This window comes from Talpa europaea, assembly GCF_964194135.1.
Source record: "Talpa europaea genome assembly, chromosome: 8".
NCBI classification, from domain to species: domain Eukaryota; kingdom Metazoa; phylum Chordata; class Mammalia; order Eulipotyphla; family Talpidae; genus Talpa; species Talpa europaea.
The window spans coordinates 115,124,486-115,137,070 of NC_140075.1; the positions used below are offsets into that span (position 1 = coordinate 115,124,486).

At 53.5% G+C, this 12,585-nt stretch overlaps 1 protein-coding gene across 1 annotated transcript; it reads right to left on the bottom strand.

Annotated features, from left to right (window-relative positions):
• On the bottom strand, window positions 1–11,754 carry CCNK (cyclin K; the record flags this gene model as incomplete). Its single annotated transcript, XM_084241051.1, has 10 exons — window positions 1–626; window positions 2,965–3,036; window positions 4,414–4,447; window positions 5,752–6,023; window positions 6,359–6,528; window positions 7,134–7,191; window positions 7,649–7,754; window positions 10,333–10,464; window positions 11,001–11,082; window positions 11,558–11,754. 10 exons carry the CDS (start codon window positions 11,752–11,754, stop codon window positions 1–3), a joined length of 1,749 nt encoding a protein of 582 aa, XP_084097177.1.
• Between the last annotated feature and the right edge of the window lie 831 nt (window positions 11,755–12,585).

The following is a 12,585-nucleotide window of genomic DNA, read 5'->3' on the forward strand; positions in this document are numbered from 1 at the left end:
TTATCTCATCCAGGCCGCCCGCCCCAGCCCCCCCACGGGAGGCATGCCGGGTGGGGGGATGGGTGGGGGCACAGGGGGCTGCCCTCCAGGGGGCACCGCTGGAGGTGGATAGCTAGCAGGTGGCAGGCCCAGGCCTGGAGGAGGGTGAGGTGGGACCGCATGGGTGGGGGGCAGGCGCGGGGGTGGGGGTGGGAAGTTGGGGTTGTAGGTGGGTGGAGGTGGGGGATAGCCGGGAGTAGGGGGGGGAATGGCGGGTGGGGGGAAGGAGGCTGGGGGAGGGGGCACTGGCGGCGGGGGCGGGTTGGGGGGATAAACGTGTGGGTGGTAGGGCAGGTGAGCCGGTGGCCCATAGGCGGGGGGCAGGGCGCCGTAGGAGGGCCCCTCGGTCTTCATCATGGACTGCAGGCTCTGGTAGCCCTCTCCCGACATGTAGGAGCTGGTGGTGGACATCCCGGTAATGTAGCTGGAGGGCGGTGGGGGCGGGGGCCGGTGTGGCAGCGGCGGCGGCTGGTGCACAGGGGCCGGGTGGGCCGGAGGAGGAATCTGGACTTTGGGAAGCTCACTGCCATCCACAGGGCCTGGGGGTTCAGCCTCACCTAAGGCAGCCGTGAGGGGGGGCTTCCGGTCTGCAGAGGAGAGACAAGTCACTGCCCAGTACAGGGCGGCCCTGCGGTGCCCAGGGCTGCACCAGCAGCGGCCGGACCTACCGACAGCCTTGGCCGCGGAGGCCAGCGCGGGAGAGCACGGCGGCTCTCGGGGTTCCGGTGCTGCCAGCACTGGTGGGCTGCTGTGGAGGCCCCAGGGCGGGTCCACGGCGAGCAGACCTCGCACCTTCGCCATCAGCTCACCCCATGCCTGCCACACAGCCCTCCCACCCACCAACCCGCGACCAGGGTCTCCCCCCGTGACCCCAAGCACACCAGCGCGGGGGGGCCCAGCAGCTCAGGGAGACCCCTCTTCTGCCTGTCTGCACATGCCGACAGCCCAAGGCCACCTGCAAGCCTGCCCGTGGTGCTGGCGTTGTCAGGACACCCCAGCGCCGGCGTGGCGACAAGGTGGCAGGTACGCAAAGGACGGACCAGTCTCTGACGATCCCAGTGAAGCCACACGTGCAGGATCCCACTTCCACCTCACGGAGGAGGTTCTCGCTCCAGCGCCACGGGCCTTGGAGCAGCTTCCGCGGAAGACGAGCGGGCCTGGCCGGCAGCACCAGTGGCTCCCTGAGCTCCTCCTGCCATGGGCTCTCCCACAGGCTTCTGGCCTCAGCTCTCCCCGCCCCTTACCTCAGGGTTTTCCCTGTGACTCCCCCTCCTCCTTGACGGTCAGACCAGGGGAAGCCAACACCAAGACAGGGTGTCCTTTCTAAGGCAGCCCCCAAGTCAAAGATAAGTCACAGGCCTTGAGGAGGCGCTGGTCCCCCTACTTTTCCTCGAGGGCTCCTGGAGCCGAGCTCCTTGCAGTCCTGACTGTGCACCCAGAAACGCCATGTGCCCAGGGAGGCGGCAAACAGCTATCGCCTGCGCCGTCCACCCCAGGGCAATGTTCTCGCCAAAGCGGGTGCGAGCAGCTCAGGACTCCCTCTGTGGTGAGCAGCCGGCCACCGCTCAGCCAGCAGTCGCCACGCCTGTGGACAGCCTGTGTTAGGCCAGGACGGGACTGGAGCCCTTTGGTTCTAGAAGCTAACTGGAGGAGCCAACTATGAATCAAAGTTGGCAGGAACCACCTGGGTCCAGACGTGCTCTGCCAGCCCCGAGAACTCGCCTCCTGTGACACCAAGTCGCCCATGCACCCACCTGCCCCACGACATGAGTGGGAACAAAGCAGCATCTCCTGTCAGCTCCACTCCCCTGGTACACTCTGCCTCTGAATGCCCCTTGACCCAGTGCCACTTCTTGCCTCCTGTGCCTCCTGCATGGGAACCGTGGCTCTTCTCTCCTAATGTGTGACTCCTGCGCCACCCGCCACAGACACCTGCTCCGAGTGAGCCCCGCGGCCTCCCACCAGCCCTGTGCTTCCAGTTCCACCTCTGCAGGCGCAAGCCACCCCAGCCCCGCGGGAGCACCCTGGGTTCTGCAGTGCTCCCAACGCCCTGCCCGTGCCACCTCCACCTCCTGGTGGCACCCCCCTCCCCGCGGGCTGGAGGCCTGCACGGACGCGTAGGGCTCATTAAAGTCACACTGAAGCACGGAACGTGGGTTTACTCCCATGTGGAGAACGACACCTCTATTCTTTCACTTCACAAACTACCACGACCGATGAAAAGCAAAGACGCTTACTAGGCCACAGGCACAGGATTCTAGGAGCCTGCAGACCGGCCCCAGGCCTGGCAGCAGCAGCGGCAGCCAATAGGACGTGCCGACGGAAGTTCACTGAAGTCTCCAGAACGTCTACCACCCTCTAGAAAACACACCTAACGGCTGCCTTCTCCCATTTCACGCTGCCAGAGGTAGACGCTTCTCTACAAGCTTCTCCTCCACTTTTAACGCTTCAAGGAGGCTTCCTAGCACGCTGTGTACCTGTTGAGAACTTTTCATTCTTTAATTTATTCTCCACGTGACTCAGAACAATTGCTTATTCTTCGTAATGTACTGAGAAGATCCTGCCAACGGGAAGCAGACGCGAGACGGGTCTGAGCCGCAGCAGTCCCGCCCGCATCCGGGCACCTTCATAAGCTGGCCGGCTTTGTTTTCCTAAAACTGATTCTAAATTCATTTATCTTGGGTAGTTCGCTTTTTCTGGATGTGAGAGGTCAGACAATATTCACATATAGTTTGAATTTACAACATCTCCAAAATGTCTGGTTGGTTAAAAAACAACTTTTGAAAGATTCTTGGTCATTACTGTCTTTTAAAATTTTGACTACAAAGTCTCCTTCTACAAACACTTGTCAGGACTTCCCGAGCCTGGCGTCAGAAATGCTCGCGAGCTGGCATCGGCGCCCGGGCGGCTTCCCAAAGCACTTACCTGGCGGCGGGTGGGCCGGAGGCAGCGGAGGGTGAGTGGGCTCAAGTTTGGGGACTTTAGGTGGTGGCGGTTCTGAAAAAAAAGAAAAGGTAGGTCAGGAGTGCTCGGGACTCCGGAGGACCCGCGGAGGCATCAGCTCCAGCATCATGTACGAGAAGAGCACACACCAGCCCCCCCTCCACCCTCACACCCCTCCGAAAATAAAAACCCTCTCGCTGAAAACAGTCCTTCCACCTTTACCCCAACTTCCCCTCCCGACAGCGGACAACCGTTACCAAGGCTATGCCCCAAGAACTCCCTGGATGCGGAACACGAGCCTGCCGGGCAGAGACGCTCGTACGTGCGCTCAGGGGAGGCACTGCCGCTCCTCTCTTTAGGCACATTTTCAATTTCTTTTCTCTCCCCAGTGCGCAGCCCTGGTTGGCAGTCTGTCAGGGGCAGCCCAGGAGCAGGCGTGGGTAGTGTGGGAGGCTGGTGCCACAAGCGAAGCTGTCAGGACCTTTGTGGCCGCAGAAACAGCCCAGCCACAGGCCCCAGGAGCCCCCGGGCCCAGACTCTTCACAACAGTTCCGCGTCCAGGCTCTCCCAGACAGAGGGCAAGCGAGCTCTTCGGCGCACGTGGTTTGGCTCCTCACTCCACCTCTAGCCCCACCCCCTCAGCTCAGCGCAAAGCCTACCCTCATCCATGCGCAAGTGTGTGGCCTCTTTCTAGTGTCTCACACCTGCCGTCTGTCCCCCTGGCAGGCAGGTCAAAACAGACCTGTACCAAATTCATCACTGCCTAAAGGTCCTAAGAAAAACACAGCTTCTGGTAACTTGAAGATTTCACAACAGTTCAGGGAGTAGCTCCCCAAGCCTAGCCTTGGCACTGGGCACCAGCAGAGCCAGGAGACATGGTCAGGCCCTCAGAGGGCTCAGCATGGTGCCCACTGACAGACCGCTCATCTCCAGTTTTCTCTTCTGGAATCCCTGAGCTTTTGCACACTCTGTTTGCCTTCAATACAGGAACAGATCAACCGACTCTGCGCACTACAGGTCTAGGGGGAGGTGCTCAAAGGCGCAGGGCCGGCGCCAGCGGCATCTTTGGTCAGCACTGGCCTGCGATGTCCTTCCCCCACCCTTGGCTGCAGAGCTCATGCGCCTGGCTCTCCACAAAGCAGATGCTGCCTCAGAAGCTCTCCTGCATCGCAGTGCCACTGCATTGTGCAGATGAGTGCGCCTTTGTTGCCACTGGTGCTCCTGGTACCGGCACCTTCTGTCAGAGCACAGTCTGGGAAATAGGCGGGGACGCGTAGGCGTGGGGGGGGGGGGTGCAGTTTGTGCTGGGCCCTAAAGCTAACTTTTAAGGGCAAACTAAATCTGAGAAGAAACCATACTGAGAATCTAAAGTTCTGATAAAGGAACAACTAACAAAAAAAAAGAAATAACAAAATTAGAACAGGAAATTACCTGCGGCTTTATTCTCTTCTTTGGGTGAAACAACCTGTTTCAAAAGAAAACACACGACTGTTAGCCAGGACCCTGGTGCCAGGGGAGGCTGATTAGCGGTGCTAACATCACACTGCAGAACATAGCCTCAGAGGAAAAGTCATTTGCCTTGACCTTGAAGGGCAAACCTACTTCCTTTTCTTTGCCCTTTTCAAATGAGACAGAATTACTAACTTTTTTGAACAGGGAGTGCTGAGCAGTAAGAGTCCAGCTACCTTCCACACTGGGCTCATGTAACCAGTGGTGCTGATGGCAAGCACCTGTCCATGTGGCTGCCTCCTCCAGCTGGGGGGGTGGGGGGGGCCATCTGTGCTCCGTGTGTTACTTGTAGCACCAGCAGCCCGGCTCCTACTGCTGGACAATGCAGTCACAGCAGTGACGGGCTATCATCGCACACCTGTGAGGATGGCCACGGGAGAAAGGACAAGGGACAACCAGTGCTGGCGATGCCACAGGGGGAAGGGGCCCTGTACCCATGGGGGTGCAAGCTGGAGCTGCCACTGTGGAAAACAGTGTGGCGACGCCACAAAAAAACTAGGACTAGAAATTCCCTATGATCCAGTTATCCCACTTCCGGGAACGTGGAAATACCGACCGTGTCCACGGCAGCACTGCCCGCAGGGGTGAGGGCAGCATGGGACCAGACAAAGGTGGGGGGACACGGAAGATGTGGGCATACATGTGGTGGATACGACCCAGCTATGAAAAGATGAAATCCTGCCAACTGCACTAACATGGACAGCCTGAGAAGGGGATTAAGCCCAGGGAGATAAGCCGGAGAAAGACAGGCCGCAAGATTTCACTCATATGGAGGTTAAGAAACAAAACAAATTAACAATTAAAAAAAAGGCAATGACAAACTCTTAGACTACAAGGATGAAATAGTCGTTCCCAGCAGGAAGGGGCTGCGGGGTGGGGGAGCAGATAAAAGGGGGGCCTGTATGGTGAAGGATGGGGGTGTGCTCACAGTGTAGACGGACAGATGGAGACAGAGAAACTGCACTGCAGGCTGTCACATAAACCAGTGTTACCTCAGTAAAAACAAATAATTAAGGCACGAAACGTTGAAGAGCCGGAAGGAGTGAGAGACGCCACCCCACAAGTTTTGGCAGACACAGCAACGACACCCCAGGGTGTGGGGCCCTCTGGGGGACAACAGTCCTCCTGCTTCCTGGAGGCACCCCTGTGATCATGTCTGTTTCCAGGTCCCGGGAACACGCAGCCAGGTGGTGAATTCAGGTATCGAGCTTTGGCCCTGGTGTCCTTTGGACCCCTGAGGAATGGGAAGGTGCCACTCACCACAGGGCGCTTGGCCTGTCGGGGGGGACTAGGCTGCGGGGATGGCTTCTTGGGTGGCTGGGCCGGCGGGGGTGGTTGTGGCGGGGCCGGCGGCTGCGCATCCTTCTGCGGGGGCTGGGGTGGGTCAGCTCCTGGAGCCGGCTGTGGCGGTGGCACTTGTGGCACTTGTGGTGTAGGCTGGAGAGATGGGGGCTGCTGCAGCTGATGGGGGGTGTGATGAGGCATCTGTTGTTTTCCTTGCGAGTAAAGATCCAGGATTTGGTGGCAGATGTCTAAATGAGAGGCAACAGTTACAATGACCGCCAATCAATATTTCAGACAAAATTTCACCCAGGAAATAAAATCAGTCCATTTCCCTGTCAGGTACAATTTCCCAAAGAGAACCAAGAGGTGGGGTCACCCTGGCAAGCCCCCAAAGCCCTACAGGGCACAGCACTGGCTCCATCTGCATGTTGCCAAAACTATGCTTGCATGGAGTGACTTAGTAGAGAGTTTCATGAAAGCAGCTTCTGCAGATGAAGTGCACGCGGCCATGCCCAGGGCGCCAGCTCCACAAGGAAGACTCTGGACCCGGAGCCCTTGGCAGAGAACTCAGCAAGCCCAGTACCTTCCAGAACGTCCACAGGGACATCTTGCACGAACTGCTCCCACCACCTCCTGTACATGGGTTTGGAGGTCCACTCTTGTATTTCAAATTTGCACAAACGTCCTGCAAGATACATCACTGCCACGGCTATGATCTCTGGCTCCCACTGTAGTGACAAGGTTGTGCAGAGGCTGGTTCAAGGAGAAAAGAAGGGGCACAGCTTGAGCACTCTGATGGAGGCCGCATGCCAGTGGGCCTTTTCTTCCCCACACACAACCAAGTAAAACTTATTTTAGGGTCTCCTAAAGGTACCACAATAAGTTACTGCAAACGCAGCTACTAATCTGTTCCTGAAAGGAACAGAGGACCCCAACACACGGGGATTGTGAGCTGGGGTCCCGTGTCATGAGCAACACCAGCAACAGCTGTGGTCTTCGCCCCACTGCACTTCTCTGCTGGTGACTGTCCCCCACTCCCAGACATTCTGGCCCCCCACCCACGGTGGCAGCTGCTTTGATCCAGGGGCGCTAAAACCATAGAATGAAACGACTTTGAGGTATTCAGTCAGAAAAATTCTCCAGCATATTATTTTGGACTCAGGTGTCAAACTGGTGATAAAACATCTGCATGTTAGAGCCCCATGACTCAGCTGCAGCAGGAGACTTGGGTTTTTGCCTCCTCTGCCATGAGCTGGGGCCTGTCAGTGTCCTCGGTACAAAACAGTCTGCCATGAACTACCAGCAAGTCCTGCCTATTTTAAAACAATACAATGAAACCAATATCTGAATAGGTGTACCTGTCATTGACAAATGTCCATGCCATTTGAACGAGCTTCTGAATTTTGTTTTTATCACCTAGAAATGGGGAAAAAAGGGCAAATTAGCAATAGGAAGGGAAAGGACTGCACAAGAAGGAACAGTGCTTATCCAAAGCCTACTGTGTGCTTGGCACCACCCCCACCCCCAGCACAGAGCTTCCTGTGGGAAATGAGGGCAGCAGCAGGCCCAAGAACTGCCTCGTCTCCTGCACTTGACCCAGGCGAGCACGGGGACGGGAAACCTGGCTCTGAGACGATTTTATTAGGCTATTTAAAAGAGCCTGACTCATTTTCCGGCCTCATATCACTTGGCAACTGGATGACAGAATCTGTTTATACATAAAAGGAAAGGGTATTAGCAGCTCCAATACTGAATTGTTTCGGCAAGCTATGTTCTGGGTACGTGACACGCGGAAGTGTTTCTCATGTCTGAGTAGGGTCATCATATTATCGTGAGGACGTTAACAAGTTCTTTTAAGTTCTTTCCCCCTTACCTTTGAGCTGTTTCGCATACTTGAGTAGGAACTGATATGGATGTTCTACCTGTAAATCAAACTTTATAGTCTGTAGTAAGATTCTCTCCAGGACCATGACTTCTTCCTAAAAGTAAAAAAAACACAATGTTGGGAACAGCAATTTTATTCCTAAGTCTGAAACACCATTAAAAAAGTTAACTTTCCTATTACTTTTGCTGCTCTATTTTATTTTTATTTATTTATTTATTTTTTAAAAAAATATTTATTTATTTATACAAGCACTGGGTACAGTCAGAAGCGCGGGAGGGTGAGAGAATCCACCAGAGCCAGAGCGGGGAGCAGAGCAGGCAGAAGGACAGAAGTACACTGCTGAGGGGAGCAGCGGACGGCAGGAGAGGTCTGCGCGCCATATGGGACCCTCCTCCGGTGGCCGGGGAGCAGCTGGGGATGGAACCGGCGCTGCAGAGGCTGCAGGCAGCTTCGCAACCCAGCGCTCAACCGCTGCGCCACCGGGGAGGCCCGCTGCTCTATTTTAGCAACTATTTTGTATTTCTATTCTCTCCCCTCTCCTGCCCTTTCTGACATTCTCAGACAGTAGAAATTTCTGAAAAATAACTAAAGTAGGAATTGAGGTGAAAAAAGATTAAACTTTGAAAGAATACTGGAAACAAAATAAACAGTCTCAGAAATGTTATTACTTTCAACATATGAACCCCCCTTTACAAAACAGAGCCTTCCTTTATAGCAATGATTATTACTCCCCTTTATCAAGAAGTTTCTTGTTTCTGCATGTTTACCCCCACTTGAATTTTAATATCATTTTACTTAGTGTCATTCTAGAAAAAAAGAAAGCTATTGCTGTTCTGATCGTGAACTCACTGAATTGATAGAACAAGTTGGAGAAATGTTTTAAGGGAACTGAACTTCTAAGGACACTGAGTCCTCCTAGCAAACACTGATTAAAATCTTCTCAGTCCATCAGTAGTTTTAGGTTCCTCTCCTCCCCACCCCAACACGGCTTTTAGAACTTCCTTATAAGGGTTACCCCTGGACATTTAACTTTGCTACTGCGATCCTTCTTTCTTCCATGAACATGAACAGAGACTTCCTGACGCCACCCACCGCCTAGCCTGACTGTATATGGCACTTACAGGCAGGGTAAGAGGTAGTCAGGGTTGTGGTTATCAGAGCTCTGTGTGAGAAGAACAATGAGAGAATGACTTGCTCGCACAGAGAAGAAAGGATTTTGTAGGAGACTGAAAGGCTGATGGTCAGCAGCTGGGTAAATCCATGAACTCAATCCACTCCCCCCCGAGAAGCCAGGCCAGCCCGGGCTCTCACTGAGAGTGTGGCGTTTCTTCCCAGGGCACACAGGTGGTCCCACCTGCAGACATTATTCCTAACACTAAGGTTTTTCTAGCTGTGAGTCTCAAATGTTCTTTTCCAGGAAAACTTTCTAAAATCTTTAAAACTTGCATTCAGAATTTTTTAAAAATCCAGCTAACATCGTTTTTCTCCTGTTCTTGTCACCACCTGTTTCCCAGAAGCTTCAACCTGTCTTCTAAATTTAGAAACAATCTGTCACCAAGTGCACTGATTGGTTTCCCAGCCGCAGCCCATATAGTATTACAAGGTAGCCCAAGGCCTGCCCCCTCTTTGTGCTCCAAATATTCAATGAATGGGGTAATTACAGGTTCATGTGCAAACAGCATTCCATGGAGGACTTTCCCTCTGCTGAGAAGCCTCGTCTGGCGGTCCTGTCTAGGGTGCTGGCTGGCTGCTCTCACTACACCTTTAAGCGGTCCCTCATAGCACTGATCACTTCATCAGCTAGCTACATGACTCTTCGATTGAAGTCTGTCACCACTCAACTGTCCAGTCCGTGAAAGTGATGGCCATGTCGTCTGTTTAACAGCCAAGTGCCTCATGCAATGACTGGAACAAACATTTGCTGAACTCATGAGGAATTAATATAATGGGGGAATGAGATGGTTCAAGCAAAGCGAATTAGGGCAAAAATGTTCTGCCTGACTCATGATCTTATTTTTCCAAACTGCTTCTATCATCTCTTTAAAAGAATTACTCTCTTCTCCTCTCTGTCCTTGCCGTTGGCCCCAGCGCAGGCCTGGGGAGGCTGCTGGGGTTGCTAAGACTGCGCAGTGGCAGTCAGGGCAGATGGCCCCGGAGCCCCCAGGCAGCTAATGCTCCCCACCCCCGCTGTCTTCCGGCCCTGAGCCCCAGAGGTGCTACCCCTGGTCTGCCTGGCTCACAAAGTGGCTCGCAATGGGATTGGGGAAGTTGAAAGCGAGCGGGGGGACTTCTCAAAGGCAGCAGGGGATGACACGCACCAGCGGCTGCCCCCATAGGGACTGCCTCTGTGACCACAGTCTACCCTCTGTACCATCAGACACCCTGGTCCAAACACCCTGGTGGCTGGCTACCTTACAGTCCGCGCTCAGCGACGCTTCTGTCAGCGAGGCCTGCACACAGGACAGCAGCCAACCAGCTCTGCCAAACAGCCTGGGCGTGCCAAGGGCTCGCCACCCAGGTCTGCATGCCACCCCGGTGGCAGCTACGTGATCTTCCCCTCATCTGACGGAAGACTGGCACACAGGGACAGCCACTGTCACACATGAGGGAAGCTCTAACCTAAGGCCGCCCCTAGGAATCATGACATGAGGGCAGGAAGTTATGATTCTTACCTTTGGGTCATCTCCAAACTGGCCAAACTGCACATCATTTAATAAACTACGAGCTGTTTTGATGATATCTTTACATTTTTTTGGAGTTTCTTCCACTTTCCCAGCCAGAAAGAGACAACAGGCTCCTGTCACCTGAAGGGAGACACAAAGCTGCTGAGGTTATCGACGCTCCCTAGAACCAGAAGTGAGGGGTCTGGCGCCACGACGGACTGGTCCCCTTCCTCCTGTCTTCCTCGTTCTCATTCCCAAATGCACATATACACCCCCAAACTGGCTTCAGAAACTGTTTTAAATTTATGTTACATCAAGCAAAGTAGCTACCAGAAAGGAAAAGCGCCACAGAAAGGTGCTTTCTGGTTGCGGGGCAGTCTAAGGGCTCACGACTCTGGGATGAGTCTCCTGCTTGTCCCGCGGGCCCCACTTCTACACCACTGCCCACACTCCTGCCCCCATCAAGCTGCCAGGAACCAGAGCAGGATTCTACAGCACTGGAGTCTAACTGGAAAAAACAAAGTTCAAACTTGATTTTGTTTATATATATTGGATGTGCCATATAAAAGCAAACACTTTCTGGAAAATACTGTTAAGAAGAGACTACAAGTAGTCCGCCAAATGGTGTAGACATAACAACACGTGACAGAGGATGGTATCAAAATGCAAATACTTACATATCTTGGGAACTGCTTGAAGGAATGAAACATATAGAAGCGATGAAAATAAATTATTCCAGTTGCCAGGGTATCATAGTGTCTGTGGTTCTGGTTAAGGACTTTAGGCAAGAATTTTTACAGGTGATGTTCTTAGTTAATGCAGAAAAACAATAAAGACCGATAGTACCAAGCGAGTCAGAGGTAAAGTAAACATTCTTGGGGGTACAGCAGGTGGCTGGGAATCTCGGGGTATGGGGATCCTGACACAAGGACCAGCTAGCTGCAGTCTACGTTTTTACCTAGGTCAGGCTTCCCGCCTTTAACAACCTTCCCCCCATGATCACGGGGTCTCCTCCCGGTGACCACCTGCCCAATGGCTATGTCTACACATTTCGATGGCAAACAGGAAACAGAAAACCCAGAAGACTTAAGCAAATCAACAATAACTTTAAGCCACAAGGACAGGGAAGAGCCCTTTCAGTGCTGGTGTGGCTGCACACTGCCGACAGTGTCCAGCCGGCTCTCGCTGGTGGGAGGGAGCTATGCAGATTAGATTCCAGGGAGCATCAGGATACAGTCCCAAACGTGTGCCCACATCGAAGATGAAGCGAGCCCCCTCTCGGCGGTACCGGGCCTCAGTGGCTGGATCGAGTCCTTCCAGCTGCGAGGGTGTATGAGCCAGGTCTTTCTTATCCCAGTACCAACATGGTTTTGTGTGGTCCAGGTTTGCTGAAGTGACTGAAGGGCTTGAATTTTCTTTATTTTCCTTCATTTATTGAAGTAGACTTGTTCTTTCCAAAAGAGTCTCTGAAAATGCTAGAATCCTGAGAAAGGGAAGCAGCAGCAGAGTTGGGAAGGGATGACCCACATCAAACCAGCGCGGGGATCAGAAATCAGAAGCAAGCTGCAGTCCCCGGCCGGACCTGGTGTGGAATCCAGGCTTCCCGGAGCAACACGACTACACATCGTGTGTTAGATAACCCCCACCCCGACACCTCCTCACCCCACGCTCAGGGCACAAGCAGGTCCCCAATTTCACAGTGATTTAACTCCAAGAGTTTTTCTTCCTCTCCAGTCTAAGGATTAAACCTACACAGAATTTTGAAAGAAACTGACCTCCATGTGTCTCTTTTCTTCTGCCTTTCTTCATTAGACCCAGTTCCCTCAAGCTGGTCTAGATTCTGGTTTCTCACTAAAGAAACCCCGGCCAGTTCCAAACCCCTAAGATTTATGCTCCCAAATTACCCATTTCTTCCAGCTAGTAGCCCCATCAAAATTTCCCCTTTTCAGTTTACTTAATTTCACTTGAGCACTGTCACCGAGAGAAGTCACCAAGCCGAAGGAGCGCGCACCTGCTCAGTGCAGAAACTGGATGTGGGTGCGGTGCTTTGGTGGGGCGGGGGGCAAGTAGAGGGGCTGGCCCATGAGGGAAGGAGTGTCTTTAAAGTTCTCTTGCTTCCCACCCCCTTCTCTTTTGTTCAGAATAAAGAGATGCTGGAAAAGCTTCACAGTTGAGAAACGAAAACAAAAACAAGGGCTCTCGTCTGGAGGCCCTTCCTGATGCAGAGCTGTCTGTCCGCTGAGTCAGAGAACAGAGCTTTCA